This window comes from Gopherus flavomarginatus, chromosome 5 (genome assembly GCF_025201925.1).
Source record: "Gopherus flavomarginatus isolate rGopFla2 chromosome 5, rGopFla2.mat.asm, whole genome shotgun sequence".
Taxonomy (NCBI): Eukaryota; Metazoa; Chordata; order Testudines; family Testudinidae; genus Gopherus; species Gopherus flavomarginatus.
In genome coordinates, this window is record NC_066621.1 from 142,098,270 (window position 1) to 142,125,056 (window position 26,787).

Below are 26,787 nucleotides of genomic sequence, written 5' to 3' on the forward strand. Positions count from 1 at the left end.
ATCACAAACCAAGAATCTGAACCACAAATTAGGATGGTTTGGTTTTAAAATCCTACAAAACAGAAATAGATAGAAATCAAACACTGCTGTATCTCCATTTATAACAATGGAATTGCAACAAGGACGCATTTTGGCCCATTCGCTGAACCACGGTTACTCAACAGATTCATCCCTGTCACAAAAACTCAGATACTTTGGGCAAGACTCTCAGTTGATATAAAGTGGCACTGGTCCCTTTAATTTTATTCAAGAATGGCTTTAGTCACACCAGATCACTTTCATCCCAGGTGTAACTCCTCACTCCTAGGAAGTCAGTAAATATTACCCCAGGGAGGAATTTGGTCCATTTTCTCTTTCTTTATACCAAATGGTTTATTCAAACTGCAAAAGTGCTAGCACAGGCCTATACACCAATGTGGCACTAAAATCATACTTTCACTTCCCAGTTGCAAATAAGCAAATTATATTGCTTTATTTCCAATCTATTCTACAAATTATTAAACATATTGACTGCAGACGGAGAAGAAAAAGAATCCATTTTTATTACCTTATTACCCTTTTATTTAATCAAGTAATAAAACTACTCAACTGTATGGTGAAATCTAGATTACAATTTGCCTTTACTTCCTGAAATCACACAGATAAATGCTCCAGTAGTTAACTACGTTGGATTTGCAGTAAGTGTTTTGGTCTGCTATCAGATTCTGTTAGGTGGCACATAGATTCCTGCTTTGCAGCTAGCATCATTACAGCAGGTATTTTGAAAGATCTTCCAATTATGGCTTTGCTTTTCTCTCACAGCAATTAAAGTCCCTTCTGTTAATTTCAGTGGACACTGTAGTGTTTTAGACCTTGCCCATGCAGCTGAATGCTCATCTCTGGATCTTATTTCCAGTCCTCATAAGGCCTGGGTTTGATGACCTAGTCTGATTACAGGATCTTTGACAGCTTTAAAGGAATTTGCACAAAGGAAGGAGACAGCTGCTGTTCTGATGAAGGATTTTTCTGAACAGGCCTCCCAAGCTAGACGTGCCCCTATGAGATGCTGCCTCCACTTTTCATCATGAGCAACAGGTATGTTTAAACAGATTTTGTGTTCTTGCCTGCATAGGTCATTGCAATGAACATCTTGCTCTTAAAGCTGCTTGACTTGGATCTGTAAAATGCTGTAGCTTCTTAGTTTATTGTTTGGTATTATTCAGTCTTCTATTAACACCAAAGTCCACCTCCTCAGCTGGTGTCACTCAGCATAGCTCCTTTAGTTTATAGATTCTCTAGGGAAGGAACTGTCTTTCTGTGTTTGACTGAGATATCTGTGTTTATATGGCACCCAGCGCTGTAGGGTCTCATCTCTATCAGGTCTTATGGACACTAACATATTATTGTTTTCCTTGTAAAAAACTGTTTTGAGGGTTTATTAATCTGTCTGAAATAATGTGTAAAATGCAGCCTTTAAATCGCAGTTTCCAAAGTGTTGATGTTAGCAATAGGGTTAATAATATTTCAGACCCCCAGTGTCACACTTTGTACAGAAAAAAAAGTCTGACCAGTTTAGCAACGTGTGTTTTGGAAAGTTGCCTGTCATGATCACGGTGCCATTTCCAGATACAGTAACTATGCTCCATTTGCCTGTAATCAGAGCGCCCCACCGTCTAATTGCTATTCTTACTCAAGTGCTAAGAGTTTGGAATAAAGGGGGTTTGTGAGGGCTCATAAACACAGGAATATTATTTTAAAATGTATCTCAGACGATTTACTTGGTATATTTTTGGCGTAACTAAAGCAAAGATTTCAATAGTGGGGGGTTTGTTTACATGTGGGTTTTTCTCTAGTTTGTCTTCTAATAGATAGTCACTTATTACCAAAACACTCAGGCAGTAGGATATACTTCTAGGAACATAAGCTTAGCTACGGAGATCTTGTGCTGGGGGCAGCTGAGAGGTGGAAGGGAACTTGGTCTTCAGATACCTTTCCACTCCACTGATCTCGGGGCCAACAGAGGTCAACATTAGTTCTTGTGTAACTAAGAGCAACCAAAGGGCTGCTTTATAGCATCCCAGTTGGAGCAGTTCATTTTGCTGGCTGAGGATCGAACAAAATGCCATGCACTCTGATTCCACCCCTTTCTGGTCTTGCCCTACCCTCTCCTGCTCCTGCCACAATGCCTTCCTACCCCAACTCCTGGCAAACAAAAGCATGTGGAATAAAGCCAGATGTGCCCTTTATACTAGAAGAAGCCTCATTAGCCTTTTTCGGTCTCATTTAAGGTCCCTTTGCACCACTCCATGACACAAAGAAATGATATCAGAGCCAACGAGTTGGCCCCTAGTACTCTCTTGAGAGCATGGGCATGGCCAACAGAGTATGGTCATCTTTTTGAGGCTGTGCATATGAACCAGTTAGAAACATGTGTTGGGAGGAATGAATGCTGCTCCTTTTTTATGCAACAGTAAGAAGCACTGGGGCCCCCACAGTCCTTTCACTGTCCAGGCAATTGCTAAGTCTTCCATTCAACCATTGCAGCTGCCCCATCCTAGTCACTGCCTTCCCAGTGTCTGAAGAGCTGGTACAGTATTGGATCTGGGAGTCCTGTTCCTCCTACTCACTAGTTTCACTACCCCCCACACACACAGCCTGCTGAGAGCTCTTCCCCAACCTAGCTAATGGAGACATCCAGCAGTCAAGGAAGACTTGCTCACCTCAAGAACCAAAAGTGGGGTCATTCCCCAGTTGACCACCTAGCCCACAGCCAGCGTGGACCTACACCCCACATAACCCCACAGCCAGAGACAGCTGGACAACTTGCGTGCCCTTACCACTGCCAACAGAGTCTGCAGACAGGTCACCTGCCACCATTACTGCTGCTGTGAGAAATAGCTGTCAAGTTAGTGATTCACCTAGGAGAGCCTCAGAGAAGCTGGGGAGGGGGGAATAGGATGAGTGAAGAGGTACTGGGCTTGAAGGAGAGGGGTGCATGTCCATCTAGAGGGGCAGCTGGATTTGGGAGGGAAAGAGTATGGAATTCATAGATTTAAGGAGGAAAGAGGAGAGTGTGGAACTGATGGATATTTTGAGTGTTGAGGGGAAGGGGTATCTCATCCAGGGAATGTTACGTGTATTGCTGAGATAGAAAACTTTTGAGATAGCCCATTCTTAAAATGCTGGCAGCTGATCAGTGGTAATAACCATGTGAGAGTTGAGGAGCAAGGACAACTACTTTTGGGAGGCTCCGTAGTATAGCAAATGAAACAGCAGAGACACCCTTTAGCCACTTGGCACAAGAGTGCACCCTGAGCAGGGTAGCAGCATTGCAGTCAGTCACTTTCCATCATATTCCAGAAGATTTTAAAGAAAAGAAAATGACGGATCGTGCCCGCTGCCTGGAAAGTAACTTTCCACCTCCCTTTCGGAATTGATCATATTTTGTCCGTGAAAATATGTTGTATGAAGCTTCAGGAGTTCACTTGAATGTAGAGAGCCAAATTCTGCTCTCATGCCCTCACTAATTTCCACTGACTTCAGGAGAATTGCCTGGGTGTAACTAAGAACAGCATTTGGCCCAACTCATGTGTGCAAATTGATTTATTGCCAAATTAAGCCAATCGAATCAGTTACATCGACTAACATAGCAGGGGCTCAATCCTGCCAGTGTTACACACACAACTCCCTGCCTGTGGAGCACTCGCAGAATCGGGCCCTCAGTGCACACCATTAATTTGATCTCTTGAAAACATAGTCCAAAAGGGTTTCTTGATAGAAATTTATCTCAGTCAAACATAAGGTAACTCTCCTGGAAATCAGTCACGCAGGATCCCACAGGAACAGCTCATTGCTTTGGAACAGCAGGTGTCCGTCAGGAAAGCGAACACAACTTCTTATCACTGAAAAGCAATGTCTTATTTCCCAGCATTGACATTAGCCATATGGCAGATGATAAAGTAGCACAAGAAAAATACATGTTTTCAGTTTCTAATGCTAGTGACTGTCTAGGCGGGAACAGAACAACACAGATGTTAGAGAGGCCCAGATTCACAGTTCTGGCAAAGTTGTGCTTGGCACAGGAGCAGGGTTTGGTGGAAAAAGTGTTTTACACCACCTCTACAGCTTCCTGATTCTGGGAGCTCTGTTGGGTTTCTTTGGCACTTAGCGTAAGTTAGAGTAGCACAAATGGTACTCCAGTTTTCCCCTGGCTGCCCACTGCCCCAAGGGGCCATTCCAACAGCTGTGAGTAGGTGGAACACAGCAGTGCTCCAGCCTCACCTCATTTCTCTCAGAAATGCCCCCTGCATGATGGGGTATAACTAGGGTGACCAGACCGCAAATATGAAAAATCAGGATGGGAGTGGGAGGTAATAAGAGCCTGTATAAGAAAAAGACTACTAAATTAGGACCTTCCTATAAAATTGGGACATCTGGTCACCCTAGGTGTAACTGAGAATGATAGACTGCAACAACACCACCTACAGATTTCCCCTTGCCAAGGAATTCCGAGGTAGCCAGAGTGCTGCCACGGGGTCAGAAAGCATCTGAGATTCTGTCCAAAAAACCCCTCTAGCCATATTAGCTCATCCTCTCCATCACACACCCAACATAGTGCATTGCTGGTGTTTAGCCCAGTCTAGTTTTAAAGGGCATTAACAGCGTGGCTTCCACCATTCCTTAGAGGACACTGCTCAAGAGTTTTATACATCTCACCGCCAGAAAGTGTTCCCTAATGTGGATCCTAAAATTTCCCTTTCTTAATTTATTCTCATTGAGTAAAATGAAAAGTGAATGAGACTCCTGCTCCTAAACCACATGGGCGATTTTGAAAATGTTCCTCATTGCTCCTAGTTATTTCCCTCTGTGCTGCTCTGGTCGTGCCTCTCCATCATGGGGGGTAAGATTCTGATCTCAGTTACCACAGTGTAAATGCAGAAAAACTCTTGACTTTAATGGAATCACGGGAGTGTAAATGGGTCGTGAGTGAGGGCAGAACTTGGCTCATGGTCTGTCCAGAGTTCAGATACGTGTAGATTGTTAACATGCACCTCACTCTATGCATGTTATATGTATTTCACTCTTTCCACCTTTTCTCAGACATCAATCCCTCCATTGCCCTCATCGTCTTACTCTTCTCTAACCTAAATGCCACGTTTCAGCATCAGTGCCATATAGAGAGAGTTATAGCATCAACTCAGTCCATGCTGTGATGTCTTTGACTATACAGATGAAAATGTCATTGGCCTTTTTTATTTCTATATCACTTTGCAAATCTCATGTCCAATTGGTTGTCCTCTATCATTAGTAGAATCTGTTTGAGCATTAATGGTTTCTACATTTCTCAAATCCATGTAGGGCCTGATCCAAGGTCCTTGGAGGTCAATCGGAGTCCTCTGATTTCCACAGGATTTAGCTCAAGACCTTAATCCCTTTGTTTCAGATTATTTCCTGCAGCAATATTAATTACATTTTAATTAAACTGAATTTCATGTGAGGAAATTAGTTTTATAAAACAAAGAATAAAAAGCAATTGCCACTCAACTTGAACTCCCTTAAAATAATACACTCCATCCATTCTAGTGTGTATATACAGGAGTGTTGTATTTAAGGCACAGGAGGTCATTGTCCCGCTCTACTTGGTGCTGGGGAGACCTAAGCTGGGAGCGCTGTGTCCGGTTGCGGGTGCCACACTTTAAGAAAGATGTGGACAAATTGGCGAGAGTCCAGAGGAGAACAACAAAACCTGACCCATGTGGAAAGATTAAAAAACTGGGCATGTTTAGGTCTTGAGAAAAGAAGACTAAGGCCAGGGACCTGATAATAGTCTCCAAGTATGGTAAGGGCTGTTTATAAAGAGAACCGTGTACAGTGAAGGTAGGGCAAGAAGTAATGGGCTTAATCTGCAGCAAGGGAGATTTTAGGTTAGATGTTAGGAAAAAAATAAGGGTAGGTAAACTCTGAACTAGGCTTCCAAGGTTGGTTGTGGAATCCCCATCATTGGAGGTTTTTAAGAACAGATTAAACAGTTACCTGTCAGGGATGGTCTAGGTTTACTTGGTCCTGCCTCAGCACAGAGGGTTGGATTAGGTGACCTCTCAAGTCCCTTCCAGCCCTACATTTCTATGACAAGTATATTTGCAATTTCCAAGGATTTTCTTTTCATGCTTTTTGTCTCCTCTTATTTTATCTCAAGTCAGTGAGATCATTCTGTTTGGTTCGATTGCTGGTAGTACTACTGCAGTTAACAACAATCCAGGATTCTTAAAAGAGAGATTGCTTTAGCACTAAAATAACCCCTAATGTACACCAACTGAGAGATGAAAGGTCACTCTGAATGCCCTCTCCAGCCAGGTTTAAGCTCTGTTCAGCTGCAACATTCAGATCAGTAAGACTGACCGATGTGGAAGCAATGAGCAGAGAGCAGATATTAGCATTTGGTTACTTGGTAACTCTTATTTAATCAATACATACTTCACATTTTAGATCCCAGTGGCAGGATAAACAGAATGGAGGGGAAAACATCAAGTGAAATAAATCTAATGGTTTATGGGACATTTTTATCTCAAAATGCACTGGAGGTCACACATGAGAGGTTGATTAGGATTCCAAGAGTTTAATTATCAAATAGATGTGTCAAACATTTTGTGGCTAAGAAAGTTTGTTTCAGTGGCACAGATATTCTATATATATGTACTATACATCATCCTGAATGCTCAGTTTTACTATCTACCCAAAAAGAAGCATGAGTGAGAAGGGGTAGTGGTAAGAAATGGAGTCAGATCCATCCCCTTTATATGTCAATTGAGTTACACCATGGATGAATTTGGCCCAGTCTCATCTAAAAAAGTAAAATTATTTTCTGCCAGATCCTAAAGGGGCATGTCAGGGCTTGACTGTGCTCCAGGCTGGCAGTACCACCTAATGGTGGTAATCCAAGTTGTGATGCCTAATAGCAAAAGTCCAAGGGTCAATTTCTCTGGCCATAACAGTTCAAGGTAGCATTGCCTATGGTGAGAATCCAGAGGCCACTCCACCTATCGGCTATGGTTCAGGTGTAGCATCATCTACTTGTGAGAGTGGGGGTGAGCAGGGGAACCTGAACCTACCCTACTCCACCAGGTTCCAACCCAGGGCCCTTAGAAACAGTAGCCTTCATCTAGGACTCAGGGCCTGATACCCCAAAGCACTCTCCCTGCGTCACTTCCTACCCTTGCTCCTATGCCTCTGGCATCATCATGGAACAGTCATAGGATCCTTATGTATTCTCTTCAGATCTTTCCCCGGCATCTCTCCCGCTGGCCCTGGTGAGTCTCAGGGTTGGCCAGCTCCCAGTGGCTTTGCTATGAGGTTCTGTCCTGGTGGCCTGGAGCCTTGGTGGCTTCCCAGCAGGAGGCTGCTGCACTCAACTTCTCTCCTCTGAGATCATCCCAGACTGATCTGAGTCACACCCTTTTAAATGCAGAGGTGAGGGGTGTGGCCCCTTGGGCTCAGAACAGCTGTTTAACCCTTGCGTCCCCCATGTAGAGTTGGTAATACCCTGTTACAGGGCAAATTCTCCATTCTAATCTGCAGTATAGGCAGTCGACCCACAATGCATGAGCCTGCTGCATATTCTTCCCAGTATTTGCTCATAGGAGAGTTCCATTCAGAACGTGCAGTACATGATTATAAATTAGCACTGTAGATCAAGCAGGAGAATTTTGCTTTAGAATTGCCTGGTGTATACAGCGCCAGAGTCAGTGTTGTGTCTTCATCAAGCAACTTCTATTGTATTGTATCAGATCTATAACTGTGTTTGATATTACAATGTTTATTCTAATATTTGCAAACAGCAGTTGATATACGCCCTCAGTGCATAGGTGAATTCCTACTGACATTGAAGGGAGTTGCAGATATAATCAAAGGACAGTACATAGCTCCGTGTCATCAATGAAAACTTTCACAGCAGATTAGTAATATGGAGCGTGAAAAGTGCATGGCTCCTAGGCATGAGTATGAGTGACCCTCATAGATAGCAATAGAAATATTGTAGCATGTTTCTTTGCTTTGTATTTTCCTTTACTATGGACAATTGGCCTCATGATACAATCGGTCTGTAGGTATCAACAGAATTAAGAAATACATGCTCTGAAATATATGAAAGCTGAGGTCTTTCCGTGTCGTTGGCCTCACACTAACACAGTTTTAAATGTTATCAGACCATTGGTAATTGCATGGCGTCCATTACACTTAAAAAAAAACCACTCCATGAAAATGCCTGCACCCTGAAGCAACTGTCAAAAGAAACACTAATCTTCACCCTTCTTGTTAGAGGAGACAGACGAAAACTCCCCTTGTGTATGATTTTCACAAGAACATGATTTTTGCAGGACTTCCCTTCTGATAGATGTTACAAGTAAGAACTAGGCTGTATTCCATTGTGTGGGTGTCCTGCTGTGTGGATATCTTTCAGCAGTGAATTTGTTTCTCCAGAGGCGAAAAGGGGATAGTACACTTTTCAGTGTTAATTATGCGCTCTGGGGCAATTAATATTTTTCTGATGTATTACGTGACGGTGGAAAATCACACTTGACCATCACGAAAACTCATCTTGCTGCCTACAGCTGCATGGCTAAATTATTAATGGCGTGTACACAGAACCACTAACAGTGGAATACTGAATGAAGGATCGGTTGACGCTCAGGAAGCTGGAGGAGATATGGAAGACTCCTTTCTAATTAATCACCTTTCTGTTTTGTTATACCGATCTGCAGCTTCCAGTTACAACTGCACCCCTTGCTGTATGCTATTACGTGATTTTGTTTTCAGATTGTTCAAGATAAAGTTACTTCATTATTAATATATATGCACTATGCATGTACATAAATATTGTATATGTACGTGTGTGTAAACCTATTGGAAGTGTTAATAGTTAAGATAAACTAAGTCCATTATCGCAATGTGTGACTATTTCTATGACCCTATTTGCAATAAAACCAGATTCAATGATATGAGAAAATTGCTAGGTTTCGAAATAATTGAACCAGGCCAGATGAATCCCCACAAAGGCATCATTTACAAAGTACTTTGCTTGTCTAAAATATTTATTCCTGCTGGAGGAAATGGAAAAAGAGTTCATACCATTACACTGCTATCCTCTGAGCGTAAAATTGTTTTATCGTGTTATGTTTATTTCCTAGACATCTTCCATTGGGGTATTGCAGGAAAGTATTGTATGTGCAGTCAGTCCTTTTGTGTAGGCTGTTCATGTTTATTCACTGGGAAGTCGATCATGAGGGTTTTGGGTTGTTTTTTTTTTTTCATTTTTTCTGCTGAGCAGACACCTAAAGTCCCTTTTCTTGTAAAGACACATATTTGCATACACAATACAAGACCTTAAAACCAGCATTTGCCAACACAGTGCTCTCTGTGACGCCATAGTTTTCCCCTCTGTTTAAGATAGGAAATAGTCATGGTAACTTGTGGAGGATGTGTTGGCTTTAATGATTACAACTTCACTATAGAAATTGGCCTAAGCCCTCAACCACTGGCTAACAATATTTTTGTTTGGTTTTAAAAACATGGCTACTTTTTGACTCTTGAATACTTGCAACAAATGGCTTGCAGCAATCTACAGACATATAATTAGTCCCAGAAATTATCCACTGTTTACATGTGAATAATGAAATGTTTACAAAAATCACTATCTGTTCATAGACAATTAGCAAAGTGAAAAAGAGGTGAAATTATCAGACAAATTATTCGTTAGTAATTATTTGTCCAGTTTTACTTCTGACATATGTTGAGTGAAATGAGATCACCGCTTTGATAGGAAATAACTTAAAATAGGATGATGAGGTTGGAGAAGACACTCCAGACCTTTACAGAGTAATCTATCCCAGTATGGTAACACCCACTTCTTCTCTTAGTATCACCTTAAAAGTTCACTGCAGTTATTTTCATGAAATCCTTCATATCATACATTAACTTCTGTTTGATTCTTAATGTATATGCAATTTTAGGTGACTAAACTGCAATAAAAAACACTTAGCAGGAATGGATCAGTCGCTGTTATGAAGTTTTGAGCTTATAGCATTTTTTCATGCTGGAATGTGAGGGCTGAGGTAAGCACTGCTTATTCAAACATTTACAACTATTGCTGTCCATGTTATAAGCATCTAAAGGTGAATAGTTAAAGTGGCAATTTTAAATGATGCTTTCTTAGAGCTGATTGGCAATTTTGCAACCATACTATTTCTTTTGATGGACAATGGCTTTTCAAGTAAATTGTTGCTTTATTGTTGCCAATAAGATTTCTTTTTGTTAAAATTGAAGGGAGAGGAGGGTCAAACTGGTTATTGCTTTTTCATTTTTTGAGACCATTAAAACCTTTCCCCCCCAACCTAAAACTGTCAGTTTTCATTTACTGAAAACTAAAAAATGTTTAGTTTTAACTTTTTTGAAGACCCCTCACCAAAAATATCAAATTTTGTAAATAATGAAAAGAGTTTTGTTTTCACTGAATTTTTTTATGGGGAAAGAAATCATTACCCACAGTTCTAATGTCTAGGGGCTAGATTGCGGCTTGACCTATGCATCTGTGCATGAGAATAAGCTGGAACAAAAGATATCTCACCCTTACACATCTACATGGGCTACATTAGTATAGGGGTATAGAGGTAAGAGAGGATATTCCCCTGCTTATTACCATCCTGGGGCAGGTGGGTGGGGAATGGGTGGATATTTAGCTCCACCTCTGTACTTGCTGTCCAGAGTAGCTTGGTCAGCATATGGGTGCTAGTATAGACCAGCATCAAATTACTATCCATTTGGGGCAAGGAGGAACCAAGGAAGGAATTGTAACGTAGTACTTCTGGGACAATGCAGCTTATGCACCCTTCCTTGTTCAGGGCTGTTCCTCAAGTCAGACCCTAGCCATATGTCTTCATACTGATTTGGGCATCTGTTAAAATTTCTTGTAAAAATCCTACAAACTAGATCCTCAGATGTGCTGAGGGCCTCCAGGGAGCTCCTAAGTAACTTCATCTCCCAAGGAAGTCCCTGGTAATTGAGGGCCCTTGAACCAAGAAGCCCTCAGCAACCTGCCTGCATAGGGTCTTATATGAACAGTTATAAGAAAGAAATTTCCTCCCCTAAAGAATGTGTTGGACACAGCACAATTGAGGACTTCCAGACACAGTGAAATCCTTGCAAGAGGCATCAGAGAGTGGACTGCCAGAGTTTTAGAAGCCCGACAGCTGTTAGCCTGCTGCAGCATGAGGAAGAGTCTTCAGTCTCTCCAATGCACAGGAAAGAGAAGGTAAGGCGAATATCTGAGTTACTTCAAACTGCTCTATTTACATGCAGCTTTCAGTGGAGAATCTCAGTTTATCCAAAACTAGCTTCCATCCTAATCTGAATGCTGCTTTCCTGTCTGCAAGTGAAAAGCAAAGTTCATTACACTGTCATGCTTTTAGCCCACAGTTTATAGTTATATGAATGGTGCAGACATTTGGCAGGTCCTCAGCTGGTGCATGTCAACAGAGCTTTATCTTCAGTGAAAAATGTGAACACCAGCCCTAGCCCCAGCACAGATTTCTTCCCCTGGTATGTTGGCTCATTCATGCTGGCCAGTGCATTGGATGGAGAGGGCCAAGACTCTGTCCATTTCCCACTCTTCCTGCTACAATGTGCAGGAAGAAGAGTAGCAGCTCCACAGAGGCTGCTCTTCTTCTCCCAGTTGGTGAGGTGGGTAACAAGAGGACAACATATGCCCCATTCTCCCCTGCTGAGATTCATTATCCAAACAGTGTAACTGAGAGCAGAGCTAAGCCTACACATGCCACTCGGTAATAAATTTGTCCCAGGTCTAAGAAGCATTTGTGGGGATTTCACCAAGTCCTGTGGAAGAGCAGAAAAGCAGACTAGGTAGGCATGCCATCATGGATAAATAGCCCTGCGAAAACAAAACAATAAGCTTTGCTTATGCTATTTAAGCAGTAAAACAATAAAATATCATATTTCAATGATCAGCACTGGGGTTTTTGATGGAAAAATGTATATTTAATTATGACTGGCCTTCACTGTTTGACAAGGGTCTGTTAAAGCCCCTTTGAGAGTGAATCACATCTCTTCCCAACTAAAATTCTATCAATGATTTTATTATAATATCTGTAGAAAATTCTAATGTTAAAATCCCACTTTATTACTGTAATAATGGAACATGTAAAGTGAGGCCATAACTGTATTGGAGAGAGATATATGTGATCCCACTACAGCTATATCATTTCCTGATGACTTTCGCCCACATATTATCAACAGACAGAAGATTAAGAGCTGAGGTATTTGCAAGAGTTTGAGATTGGGAATCGTTTCTAAAAAGAAAGCCCAAAATGATCATAGAAATGCAACAATCATTATGAAAACACAGCCTCTTTTACATGCATGGATGTAGAGACATTTGTCTGTGATCTAATCTGTCTAACTCCTTTCCCCTTAGCAGAAAAGCCTCACTTTTCAGTTGCCTATCCAATAATATCACTAAAGTAGAATTGTTGGACATGTCCATACTTGTCTTAAATTCACTTATTACCTACTCCAGCCACTTTTCCTGCATGTCTATTCACTTGCTGGTGGTTCTTTTGGAGAACATGCAATGAAGCAGAAGGGCAGTGAGTTTAAAACTGCTAAAAGGAAATACTTTTTCATATTCGTATCTAGTCAGTGGAACTCATTGCTGTGATAGATCTCTGAGACCATTTGCTCAGCAAGATTCCAGAGAAAGGACTGGACATTTACATAGTCACCAAGAGCATGCACAGTTATAATAGAAAAGATTGTAGGGAAAAAACCTCAAGAATTTTGGAAAATACATATGAACCTTTACGCTTCAGGACTTAAGTCAGTCTGACAAATAAAGGGTGGGAAGAAAACTATTGGAACAACTTACCTAGAGATGATGTGGAGTCTAGACCATTTGAAGTCTTTAAATCAAGTCTTCTTACTTTTCTGAAAGAGAGGCTGTAGCTCAAACAGAAGTTATGGGCTTTATGCAGGAATTGCTAGGCTCTATGGCCTGTGTTATGCAGGAGGCAGACCAATATGATCATCCAGTCTGACTGCCTGCATATCAGGCTTGTTCCCTCTGGTTTTAACATTTATGAATCTGTGAGATTTTCCCCTATGTGAAGATTATTCCTACTTCTGGATTTCCTGCATCTTCCTCAGAAGCATCCGATAGTGGCCACTGTCACAGTCAGGCTATTGAACTAGATGGACGACTAGTCTGATCTGATATGGTGATTCCTATGAGAAGGATCTTCTCTAGGTAACACGTCTCCATTTTATCTTTAGCCCATTCAGATCATGATCCCTTATTTTATTATTCCCTCCCCATAATCTGAATAGGACTTTTCCCTAGATCCTGGTATGATCCAAGGGTAGATTCATGTCCAGAATTATAAATAAGCACTCTGGTGTCCAATCCTGAGGTCCTATCATAGGCCTTACTCAAGTATTAATTCCGTACAAGTCCTCCTGACATCACAGGGAATTAAATATGCACTTAAGTGCTTTGCTGAATCAAGACCTGAGTTAGGCCTGACTAAAGACTTGGTGGCAAGATTCAGTGGCAAGTTTATAGCCTTTTTTTTCCTCCTTTCTAACCCCAAAAAGAATCATTCCACATGAACATCGTTCCCCTTATTTGTGCAGTTTGGACAGGGATGCTGAACTCCACCCATATACATTCACACATACAGAGTTTGTCTTTTTCCATTTGTTGATATGGGATTTTGATTTAAGTGGAAGCCAGGGAAGCCTGGTGTGATACATATCATCTCTACTTTGGGAGACAGAGTTAGCTGGGAGGGCAGTTGGCACAGCCCTCCACATGATGTAGTATGTCTTAATCCAGTGTCTGCAACCTGATGTATGTGTGTGGTTGGGTGAGTGAGAGGCATTTGACCTATGTGAATGGGCAGAAGGAACAGGCAGTGAGGGGTAGAAAGATTAAACTAGGGAAAGAAGAGGGCATAGAACAGAGTTGGTTGATGGGGATGAAAGGAACATAAGATGGAGGCGCCAAAGTGATGAAACAGGAAAGGGAGACTACAACAGTGGAAACAGTATCAACCAATATAATTTTTATTAGTGTTACCATAGACCTTAAGAGCCCTATTCATAGACCAGGACCACATTGTGGTAGGTGCCACCTTCACTGTGCCCAGCTGGTTGTCAAGGGAGGAAGGATGCACACCTGTGAGCAGATATATTTATCCTCATCACTGGATTTCGATCACAAAGTAATAACGTAGCAGGGAAAACTCCCATCACCACAGTTGTCAAAATATAGAATGATACGTCTGCTTTGCTCACTTTCGCTGGGTGCATGTGTGCAGTGCACAGTTCTTACCTCATCTGCGTAGGACTCACTTATAGACTTTGACCACATCATGATAAAGTGCATTTTTAAGAGGAAACTGGGATTTTTAATTTTATTTTGTTTGTCATTTGCCTGCAGGATCCACAATAATCTGATTCTATGATCTAAGATTGAATGTTGTTTTCAAGCAAAAGTGAGAAAGACAATATAAGTATATCTATGTTTTAAGAAGCATATGAGTTACCATAACATACACATCAGGATGATACACAGACATGAGACTAGTGTGTCATACCAGTCACTACAATGATAGGTGCTCATCCATCATGGAACTGCTTAACTTGGAAGAATAGTTTGGAAGACACCTCTATAATAAGATGCATAGATTTGATATTGTGTTTGCGTTTTTCTATCCTATTAGGACTATGTTGCTTTTCTAAGTGCCTTGTACTTTCAAATTAAGAAAAATCCCTTTTTGAATTAAATCAGTTTGTTCAAAAATAGCAATTCTTGAATTTTTATGTTTTAACCAAGTTCTGTTCTGTCATTCCTTCTGGTGATGACAAGTTCTAGTGAACTCTAGCTCTATGACTCTGAAAGGAAGGGCAGTGTTATTTCACTGTAAATACTGCAATGATCTGAGTGTCATCAAAGTCGCAACAAGTATGTTTCAGATCATGTCTTTTGAAGGACACCATACAAATACTATATAGCCAAAGCAAGTTCAAAGCTTCATTCAAAAGGCATTACTCCAGTTTGAACAATGATATTTTGTGCTTTGATCAATTATCTAGACGAATTGTAGTAAATGTCCGCCTTCGATACTGAGAAAAAGGCCACCCGTGAACCAAGCTGTGAGTGAAAAGCGAAAAGCAGAGAGAAGGGTTCGATTTTGTGAGCCAGAGATCACTGGATATGGTATGTTTAAGATATTTAAACTATTTATACTCTCCCAAGAGTGGTATTCTCTTTCCAGTGTTTGCACATCTTTTCAGATCCCCCTCCTCACCAATGTCTGTTACCACAATTCATTGTGTTATCTGTGTAAATCGGACCAGTTTCTTGGGGTACAGTCCTTCAGCTCAATCTTCAGCACAGGTGGCTGTAATCCACCTTTCTGCCTTTCCTAGTGGCAAAATAGGCCCTGGCACAAGTTAAAACAACCACACAGCTATTTTCACTGACCTTCTGGAACAGTCCCCTAAAGAAGCATTGTAACAGCTCATGATTGACAGAACAGTAGGTTCTGGTCATATCTCTTTTTAGCCCATCTCATCCCATCCCAGAACACTCCCTCTGTGGACCAGGGATGAAGATGGGGGCCCTTTAGGACAGATTTATGTGCTGTTTATGTCACTCTGAAGCAAAAGGGATTTAGCCTGGGACTTCAATGGGCTTTGGCCAGGATCACGTTATCTGTGGGCCTTTCTAGTCATTCAGAATTTGGCACATGAAAGGATCCAGTAAGTTGACCCTAAGTTCTGTGGACGTCTGCTTGCATGCTTACCACCACATGTCTGAGGAGAAATTATTCTTCTCTATCTCACTCCCAGCATTTATGTCCATATCAACAGTGACAAAGTGCAAGAATCTCTCTCTAGTGCAAGTTGGGAGGTGTGGAATGGAATTCTAAAGGATCTGAGTCTCCTCTCATTTAGAACCATAGAACCACAGCGTTAGAAGGGACCAGAAAGGTCACCCAGTCTAACCCCCTGCCAAAATGCATGGTTTGTTGTGTCTAAAGACAGATGGGTCTCCAACCTCCTTTTGAAAACCTCCAGTGACGGACCTTCCCCAGCCTCCCTAGGCGGTGTGTTCCATTGTCTTACTGTTCTTACAGTTAGGAAGTTTTCCCTGAGATTTAATCTAATTCTGCTATGCTGTAGTTTGAGTCCATTGCCTCTTGTTCTGCCATCTGTGACAAGAGAAAACTGTTCTCCATTTTTATGGCAGCATTTCAAGTATTTGAAGACCACTATCATGTTCCCCCTTAATCTCCTCTTTTCCAAAGTAAACATATCCAGTTCTTTCAGCCTGTTTGTATGGCTTGCATTCCATCCCTTTGATCATCTTTGTCACTCGCCTCTGGATCATTTCCAGTTTCTCTACATCCTTTTTTGACATTGGTGAGCAAAACTGAACACATTATTCCAGCTGAGGCCTAACCCATGCTGAGTAGAATGGTACTGTCACCTCCTGTGACTTGCATGCTATGCCTCTGTTAATACAACCTAAAATTGCATTTGCTTTTATTTGCAACGTTATCTCATTGCAGACTCATGTTGAAGTTGTAATCCACCACAACTCTCAGATGTGCTGCTATTAAACAAGTTTCCCTCATTCTATATTTGTGCATTTGTTTTTTTCTTCCCTAAGTGTAGCAGCTTACATTTGTCTTTGTTGAATTTCATTTTGTTGTCCATAGCCCAGTTTTCCAATTTATCAAGATTCCTCTGAATTTTAGCTCTATCCTCTAAAGTGTTGGCAACCCCCCCCAGCTTTGTGTCATGTGCAGATTTGACCAGTATGCTCTCTTTACCTATATTCAAGTCATTAATAATGATGTTAAACAACACTGGACTCAGAACAGATCCCTGTGGAGCCCCACTTGAGACCTCCCTCCAATCTGACATCATTCCATTAACAGTTATTCTTTGTTTGCAATTGCTTAACCAATTGTGTGTCCACTTAATGGAAGTTCTGACGAGCAGGCATTTCTCCAGCTTACTTATCAGAATGTCATGTGGAACTGTGTCAAAAGTCTTGCTGAAGTCCAGGTATAATATGTCCACTGCTTCCCTCTGTCCACCAAACCAGTTGCCCTATCGAAGGAAATCAAGCTGGCTTGGCTTGATTTGTTGTTGGTAAATCAATGCTGGCTGCTAGCAATTACCCTTTCATCTGCCAGGTATTCACAAATTGAATATTTTCTACATGCTCTAGTAGCTTCCCAGGTATCAAAATTAGGCTGACTGATCTATAGTTCCCCAGCTTCTCCTTTCCCCCCTCTTTTAAAGATGGACACTACATTAGCCCTTCTCCAGTCTTCTAGGACCTCTCCTGTCATACATGAATTTGTAAATATTATTGCTTATGCTGGTTTCCACAGAATGCTAGAAATGTAGGACTAGAAGGAACCTCAAGAGGTTATCTAGGGGGTCAGGGGTTCTCAAACTGGGGGTCAGGACGCCACAGGGGGGAGTGGCAAGATTATTACATGGAGGGTCGCAAGCTGTCAGCCTCCACCCCAAACTCTGCTTTGCCTCCAGCATTTATAATGGTGTTAAATATATTTAAAGTGTTTTTAATTTATAAGGGATGGGGCAGTCACACTCAGAGGCTTCCTGTGTGAAAGAGATCACCAGTACAAAAGTTTGAGAACCGCTGATTCTAGTCTGTCCTGCCTGCTCTGAGGCAGGATTAAGTATACTTAGCCCATGCCTGACAGGTGTTTGTTTATTCTGTTCTGTCAGGGATTCCACAACCTCCTAAGTAACTTGGTCCAGGGCTTAACTATCCCTATTGTTGGAAGGCTTTCCCCGATATCTAACCTAAATCTCCCTTGCTGCAAAACTAACCCATTCTATTATTCCTGACTCACAATGAAGTGTAATTGAAAGGAGAATCAGCCCCAGGTTTTCTTAAAACATGAAAAATTCCCAGTCTTTCACTTCAAGGGCCATAACTAATTTTCTTTATTGCAAACAGCCTGTGATTAAGCCTCACTTGCTGTTTGTCCATACAGTGCTATTAATACAATTCAATTAGAAGCTGGTAAGAGAAAGCTTGTTGGCGCCACTGACATTTTTCCATTCTCTGTATTTTCATGATGGGTTGTACTCGAGCTGTCCTTGCCAAAGAGGCACCATTCCGGGACATTGTCAGATGAGGAATCCATGTTACAATAGTGTTTGTTTTAAACTCAACTTCCTATCTCAGCCTGCTGGTCTGTCTCATTCTCATGCTGGAAATTATTCAGATGAGGCGTTCCTTCTTGGCAACAGCTATGAAATCTCTCATCCCAATCACAACAGCAACAGTCTCTGGATCTTACGTTCCTGCTCCATCACTGTCTGTTTTCCATTTCTTCCTGAAATTCTTTGACCTTTTCACACTTGCCATTTTTAGGTAGCAACTTTCACTTACGGGCCAGAGGGCCCAGATTCTCATCAGGCCTCTTAGCTCCTATTTCACTCTGCTACCCTGAGGCAGCCTTTGTTAGCATGTGAGAACATTTTCATTCTCTTTTCTAGACATTTCCTGCTGGGACTACAGAGTTGGTAAGTTGAAGTTTTACATTATAACTGTGGGCCATTCCTGGCACTAACCTGAGATTGCCTACCTGCTGCTGTGATTAATTGTGCAGCGATACTCCGTGAATAGGAATTGTTTCATGCTGTCAGTGTTTTTGTGTGTGCATGAAGCACAATATGTGATCAGTTCTGCTCCAGTATTTTAAACCAACAGAAGGTAAGATAAATAGAGGAAACAAGAATCCAGTCCCTGGAGCCATGTTTAATTTAAATATAATTAATACATTTTATGGCAATAAAATGGGTCCAAGTTTTTCACGGAGATAGGGAAGCGAACCCCCGTACGCTAAGCTGAAGTTCTCTTGGCTGACTTCTACCCATGGTGAATATGCAGTTCATTAACACAGTGGTGATGTGGAGGAAATAATTAAAATAATCTGTTTTCTCTTCTTGTGTGTGCAAGAATATTCAAGGCAAACAAAAGTTGCAGAAACACTCCAAGAAATCTGTGTGCAATAGTGTTATTGACTATATTACAGGACAGTCTGGAGGCCCTCCCAAAACCAAGACTGGGACTAGGGTTGCTAGGAGTCTGGTTTTTGAGCAGAATGCCTGGTTAAAAGGGGACACTGGTGGCTTCTGTAAGCACTGCAGACTGGGCCATTAAAAGTCTTATTGGCAGGGTTGACAGACTCCCTACCCGGCTCCGTATGGCTCCCCGGAAGCGGTGACATGTCCCTCGCTCCAAGGTGGAGGGATGGCCTGGGGGGCTCCATGTGATGCCCCTGTCCTGAGCACAAGCTCTGCAGCTCCCATTGGCCAGGAACCACAGCCAATGGGAGCTGCGGGAGTTGCACCTGTGGGCAGAGGCAGTGAGCATGCACCACACAGAGCCGCCTGGCCGCGCCTCCACCTAGGAGCCAGAGGGACATGTCACCAGTTCTAAAAATCCCCCCAAGGTAAGTGCCACCCACACCGCCTCCCAGACCCAGGCCTGACCCCCCTCCTGCACCCTAAATCCCTCATCCCTGGTCCCACTCCAAAGCCTACACCCCAGCTGGAGCCTGCACCCCCCCTTGCCATCCCAACGTCCTGCCACATCCCTGAACTCCCTCCCATACCCAAACTCCCTCTCAGAGACCACATCCACATCCCTTCATCCCTGGTCCCACCCCAGAGCCTGCACCTCCAGCCAGAACCTGCACCACCTCACACATCCCAACCCCCTGCTCCAGGCCTGAGCCCCCTCCTGCACTCCAACCCCCTGCCTTAGCCCCTTCCCACACTCTGAACCCCTCATTTCTGACCCTACCCTGGAGCCCACACTCCCTCCTGCAGCCCAAGCCCCTGTCCCAGTCTGGTGAAAATGAGGGAGGGGGGGAGGGGGAGAGCCAGCAACAGAAGAAGGGGGGATGGAGCGACTAGGGGCGGGGCCTCAGAGAAGGGATAGGGCAGAGGGTTGGAACGGGGAAGAGGGCAGGGCAAAGATGTTCAGTTTTGTGCAATTAGAAAGTTGGCAACCCTAACTGGGACCCATTGTGCCGGGTGCTGTACACATACCTAGTTGGAGATCTTCCTGTTCTGAAGAGCCCATGGTCTAAATAGACAAGTTAGAAAAAAGGGAGAAGAAAAAAGGGAGAAGTATTATTATCCCCATTTTACAGATGAGGACATGAGACTCATAGATATGCTGCATCAGATCCTCAGCTGGTCTAAATCAGCTGAGCTGGTTCTGAGTGATTTGCCCCCAGTCATGCAGAACATCTGTATCAAAGCCAGGAATTGAATCCTGAGCTCTTGTGTGCATCCGAAGAAGTGAGCTGTAGCTCACGAAAGCTCATGCTGAAATAAATTTGTTAGTCTCTAAGGTGCCACAAGTACTCCTAGTCTTGTACCTCTATCACAGACCAGCTGCCTCTTTATTATTAAAGGCTCTGGAGCTGAGTATGCTATTTGTAACAAACAGTTCAGCTAATGGGGTTAATGGAGCTGTGTGGAGGACAGAAGTTCCATTACACAAAGGATTTTTCAATTTTGAAATCTAGTTGGTTACAAATTGCAGTGAAAACTGAAAATTACATAATTCTCCATGATGGAAAATTCCAGAAAAAAAAATTCATTCTGAGTTGTTCGAAATGCTGTGTTTTAACAAACTCAGAATGTCTAGTTGTCAAATTCCACTTTAAAATTCTTCTTCTGTTGTATTACACTAGATGATAATAATACAAAATAAAATGTTTTGAAATGAGAATTTAATTTCAAAACAAAAAAGTAAAACATTTCATTCCAAAAAGAACTTTATTTTTTTCATTTTTAACAACCAAATTCTGGGAAAATGTACCCATTTTCACCAAGCTTTTTGATTTAAACTGAACTACATATTTTGATGGAAAACAACTCCTTTGAAGTTTCACCAACCAGTTGAAGAATTTAGCCCTTTTTTCCGTTTCCAAATTAGACATGAGCAGACTGATTTTTTAAAAGAATTTATTTGAAATTGTACAACAAACGTAGTTAAGCCTGAAGGTTGTTTTCAATTATCAGAATTCACTTCCACTATACCTGTGCTCTGTTCATTATTCATAAGAGCTGATTGTTGATCTCAGGCTGGTGGTGGTTATTCCCAGCTACAGAAGATGTACCAGTGCTAGCTCTAATCGAGTTCACATGCTACAAATAGAGTGAACAGCAGGAAAGACTAGCTGACCTGAGTACATGCCTAGCCCTTCCCATTTCACATGTCCCTGTAGTAATGCTTTTATTTTTAGCACACTAGTTTGAGCACATGGGTATGCCTCCTTGAGCAGGGAATTACTCCCCCAGCTCAAAGTACAGACATATCCTCAACGGTAATTTTTTCTGTTCCCTCATTGAAACTTTATAAGCAGGGAGTGAGCATTTCCACCATGAATGGGGACTAACAAATATCTACATTTATATCTGAAGTGTGAATCCCTTGTAAATCATACAGAGAGCAACATTTGTGTGGATTTATAAACCATCTGCAAGAACGTCAGGGGAGAGGGAATAAGAAGGCCTGAATCAAAACGTGATTCTCAATTCACACAATCAGTTCCCAAATCATTTTCACTACTATAAGACTAACGGTGACCTTTTTACTGAAGTCTGTCAGCCAGTTAAGAACGAGGAACAGTATCAGGTGATTCGAGGGACAAATCACAGATTGGAAATATTGAACAGCACATAGTTTCACTGGAAAGAGCTGGTGAGCAATCCACAAGCTAAATAAGTTCACGTGAACGTTTTGTAGAATAATTCCAAATAACAGACAAACTAATAAAAATCGAAGCCTATTCACAGATAATCTGCAAGCAGAAAGAAGGGCTACATTCAAATGAAGAAATTATTTGCTGCAAATAATTCACCCAACTCTATTATAGAGCATCGATTTGGCTTCTGGTGAGCTTTCAAATGATGGCTATTAACATTCTACCTTCTCTCCACACACTTTTTGATACATTATTATGTGCTTGTTGCTTGATTTTATGACTTTTACCTTCCTTTATGTACATCTGTATGACAGCTTAATTGACTGCTATGTATTCCAGGGTTGGTAATAGAAGCTAATTTAAATACGCTACCACTAATGTCAGTCCTTTACCCATGACAATACACACCACATTTTTATCTTCTTATTGATTATGTGCATATGCCAGGCAAATAGTTGCACACTCTCGCTTTTTATTCAGGCAGGAATGTGGTTTTCGAGAGCACATTTAATACTCGGAGTGCTTTATAAAATAATATTGACTGTGCAATGACCATGCAGACCAACAGAACAGCCATTACACTCTCAGAAATAGCTCACATATGCTGTTTAGGGGTAAAAGAAGGATGGTTTGTGGCTAAACACAAGCCTGAGAATTAAGAGAGTGGAAATATATTGCAGGTTTCCTGTGTGAGTAGATTGCCACAGCTCTTATTCGACTGGGCAAGGAAAGGAGAGGGAGTCTGGTGCAGCTGCTGTTGTGGTAGGATATGGGGTGCGGCTACAGAGCCCAAAAGAGGTCACCTTTGATAGTGAAGGATGGGGCTCTGGGCTGCAGGGATACAACCAGGTGAGCGGCAGGCTGCAGTGGACACCAGGCCCTAATTTCTGTCATTAGAGTGCTGTAATCTTTAAATAAACCTAATTTAGTTGCTACATATAAGCTTTTGTAATTTCAGTGCAGAGAACAAGACAGGAATAACATGCCCTCTGGCTTACTCCATTGCTCAGACTATGACTCCAGCTGCAAGGAGGAGAACCCCGTTCTCTTTGTCATTGGCAAATGATCAGGGGAGCCAGGGAAAGGGATGGGAAGTAGCAAGACAGCCCCCCCAACCTGCCATCCACCGTAGATGACCAGGCACACAGGGAATAATGAGCTGTTCCAGGAGAGGGTGTGAAGTAACTTACTCCTACCGCAAAGCAGTGGTGAGGAGCCGGGAAGTACCCTACACATTGCCCCTTGCTCAAAGGAGACTCTATGGTTAGAGTCTAGCTCTAATCTTGGTGTGCCTGTTTCTTTGCATGTATCATGAGGCTGACCCTCCTCTGATCCACTGGAGCATTGCAAGTCTCAGCTTGTCAGGCAGGCAGAGTTTACCCAGATGCCCACCATAGAAATGCTGACACGTAGAATAGTAACAATCCTTGCATTCAAGGTAGCTGCACCAAATTACACCAGCTGAGGATCTGGCACCTAACGTCAACACCTGTGATACCACCCAACAGAACAGGCCAAATCCCCCTCTTGTTCTGATCTACTTTAAATTACTGCCCGTGTCTGTGTTCCCAGCTTCCTTTTACTGCTGAGAACCTTCCCCCATACACAGCATGACCTGCATACACTGCACTGACCCATGCTGCAGCAGGGAGCATGCACAATTCCTTCCCACTTTGTTGTGCTGCGCTCTAGAATCGTAGAACCATATGGTTAGAAAGGACTGCAAGGGTCGTAATACCGAAATGCAGAATTCATTGTGTCTAAACCATCCCAGACAGATGGTTATCCAGCCTCCTTTTGAAAGCCTCCAGTGAAGGAGCTTCTTCTCTAGCTAGTTTTTCCATTGTCCCACTCTTCTTACAGATGGGCAGTTTTTCCCTGAGATTTAACCTAAATCGGCTATGCTGTAGTTTGAACCCATTGCCTCTTGTCCTGCCCTCTGTGGCAAGAGAGAACAACTTTTCTCCATTCTTTTTATGGCAGCCTATTCCTCCAGGTGGGATACGGTGCAGGAGCACAGTGCAAACCTATTGTACAGGTGTCTTAAGCACTGAGAAGCACCTATCCTCAGAAGTCGGGGAACTCTAGACACTTGATGCCAGATCCTAACCCTTAGACTAGTGGTGCAAAGTTGCTGTAGTGCCAGCTTAACTGGCCAATGTAGAATTCCTCCTATCTGGGTGTATCTTCCAGTGGGATAGGAATGCTGTAATGCCACCTCTCCCTTATTAGCCCCCAATTGGTTGGAAGGAAGGAGATTATGCCCAATGGCCCCCAACTGGTTAGACGGAAGGGGGTTATGCCCTCATTAGTCTCTGGGCTGTCATCATGGTAGTGACAGGATACACCATGGAAAAGTTATGGGTGAGGTTAAACTTCATTGAAACTGGCAGATGTCACTCAGGATAAGTATACAAAACAAATGAGCTCTTTTTTGGAACCAGAAAGTGGAAACAAGGGAACCACCCAGAACACAGCCACATGGCAAGGCTTGAGTAGAAGTTGAACTATGTGACCCCAAGGAGTTTGCCTGGGGACTGATATAGCAAATGTAGGTGCTGGGCAGTGATTGGTGGCTTGTGTGCCTGCGTAAGACAGAAACACCATATACCAGACATAGAAAAGGAGAAGAAACCCAAGGGGACAGCAGAACAAGCACTAGGGATGTGGCCCTCAGAAAGGGGTGAGAGAGCTTTTTGGGCAGAGTGCTGTAGAAAAGAGGCTTGGAACTAGAGGCAAAGAAATTATCTCCTGCTATGTTCAGGGAAACTGGACTTTGCATATTCTTAAATAAACAGGATTGCCCCAAAGAAATATCTGGTTCCATCATCAATTTCTCATCTTAGTGGAAACAACCAGCAGGACCCTAAAAACTGGCTAACTTCTCGCATCATGACGGGGTAACAGAAAGATACACTAAAGGTGCATTCTCATATCTAAATATCTATTTGCCCCCGTTATTCCTGACCAGACCCTTTGAGAACGTTGCAATGGCATAGCCCGGCTATAATAGACAGCAGAATGGCATCCAAGCTGTAAAATGTAGCCCAATGATTTCGTAGTATGCCTGACCCACAGTGATCTGAAATGCCTCAGATTATTTTTACAAGAAGAAATGTTTACAATACATTCCTTTTTACGATTAAGCACAGTGAACATTCCAGTGTGATTAGCAAGTTTAACGCTGAGAGACAGACTGGCCACGTGAAAGCATTGTAAATGTGCTGCTCAGTGGACACATCCTCATTTCCTTCTTATTTTAATTAGCAAGACCTGTAACAAGTTCATATTACAGGGAAAAGGCAAGTAATCTACTTCCTCTCTCTTTATGGAACATTTGTGAGCATTAAATAATTAGTCGTGGTTGCTTAATATTCTCTAGTATTTAACCTAGTGTTTTGCTTAAAATGTATAAAAAATAATTGCTGTGAGGAAATTTGAGAACATGCATTAACTATGGTAATCCTGTTCTTACTGTATATAATTAAACCCTTGTAATGCTCCATTAGATTACATCTTTTATATTCAGTAGCCTCTGTAGGGAGGTGTGACTCGCTGCCATTTAACTGATGTATATAGAAGCACTCACAACCAGAGCACTGCTTAACCTGCTGTTTCCAGAAAACCAGGACAAAGGCAGCAGTGGGGGTCAAATTTGGGAGCTGTTTCAGACACCACTAAAATAATGCTTCTTTCTTTTCTCTCCCCAACCTCTTCCAGCACATGACAGGCCATCAGCCGGATTGCCCTTGCTCCTGTGGATTTCGCTTTGTTTAGTGCTGATCCTGGCTGTGAGTCTGTACTACAGCAGCGTGAAGCAGAATTTCAAAGTCTTGGAAGAATTTCAATCCCAGCTCATTATCTTCTTTCTTCAGATAAGACACGTTGCTTTGAAATGCTGGACTTGGTTTATGAGGCAATAATGGTGTCACACGTGTGGAAATGTGCATGGCCCAAGACAAAGATCTTAGCAGATAACATCTAAATGTATATTGCAGCACAAGGCTCACAGCCCACTCAACCCAAACACCAGAGAATGCGCCAGCCTTCCCTTTGAAGACTAATAGAGCTGACCCTGTTGTACACTTACCTTTTCCTGTAGCCACTTGTCTTCCATTTCTTTTATTATTATTGTATGTATTACACTAACACCTAGAGGTTGCAACCAAAATCAGAGCTCCATTGTCCTAGGCAATATATAAATATCTGGTAAGAGATAGTCTCTGCCTCAGAGAGTTTATAAACTGAAGAAACAAGAAAAAGCAAAGGAACAGAAACACAGATTAACTGATTCAATCAAGGTCACATAGGTAGATAATACCAGGAACTAAACCCAGGTCAATCAAGTCTCAGGTCACAAGACCATCTTTCTGCTCTGGTTTTGCTACTGCAATGTGTGCAAGCATTATTTCTTGTGCTCGAAGGCTCTGCCATGCTGTATTTTACACATATGTGAAATGATTGTGAGTAAAACCTTGGCAGATGGTGTTCTCATTTCCCCTCAAGCTTTCTCCTATGTGGGCAAAAGATAGCTCTTGGAAATGTTTCACTGGGCTCCCAGGCATGGAAGAGAGCATGCAAACTCATTTAAACAGGCTATGGTTATTTGCTTAATATCACACATAACAGAATTGAATCCCAGGTTAATTATCAAATCAGTAGTTTAATCCTATGGGTTCGATTCAGTCCGTAAACCTGATGAGCCAAGTTTACATGGTTTGTGACATCAACAAACTTTTTCAATTTACTTATAGCTTGTATTCAGTCAGGGGGGCATGTATTCATTCCATGCATGCTCAACTATAGTTTAAGGTTTTGCATAATGCTACAATTGAGTGTTTATGAAGGTGGCAAGGATAAAGTTCCATTGTATGGGAGGCTCCCCACTAATATCCTACAGTAAAGCAATTTCTGAAGGGGATCATTTTAACAATGATAGTGCAATAAATGCTGAATGCCT

General features: G+C 42.2%; 1 protein-coding gene across 2 annotated transcripts; it reads left to right on the forward strand.

The window, feature by feature from the left end:
• The first annotated feature begins 938 nt into the window (after window positions 1-938).
• On the forward strand, window positions 939-26,787 carry C5H14orf180 (chromosome 5 C14orf180 homolog). 2 transcript variants are annotated; one of them, XM_050954260.1, is made up of 5 exons: window positions 939-1,074; window positions 9,984-10,085; window positions 11,121-11,281; window positions 15,139-15,262; window positions 25,548-26,787. In XM_050954260.1, exons 3-5 carry the CDS (start codon window positions 11,264-11,266, stop codon window positions 25,748-25,750), a joined length of 345 nt encoding a protein of 114 aa, XP_050810217.1. In that variant the 5' UTR covers window positions 939-1,074; window positions 9,984-10,085; window positions 11,121-11,263; the 3' UTR covers window positions 25,751-26,787. The 2 variants fall into 2 exon arrangements, 1 of the variants encoding a protein (XP_050810217.1); XR_007774562.1 differs by lacking the exon at window positions 15,139-15,262.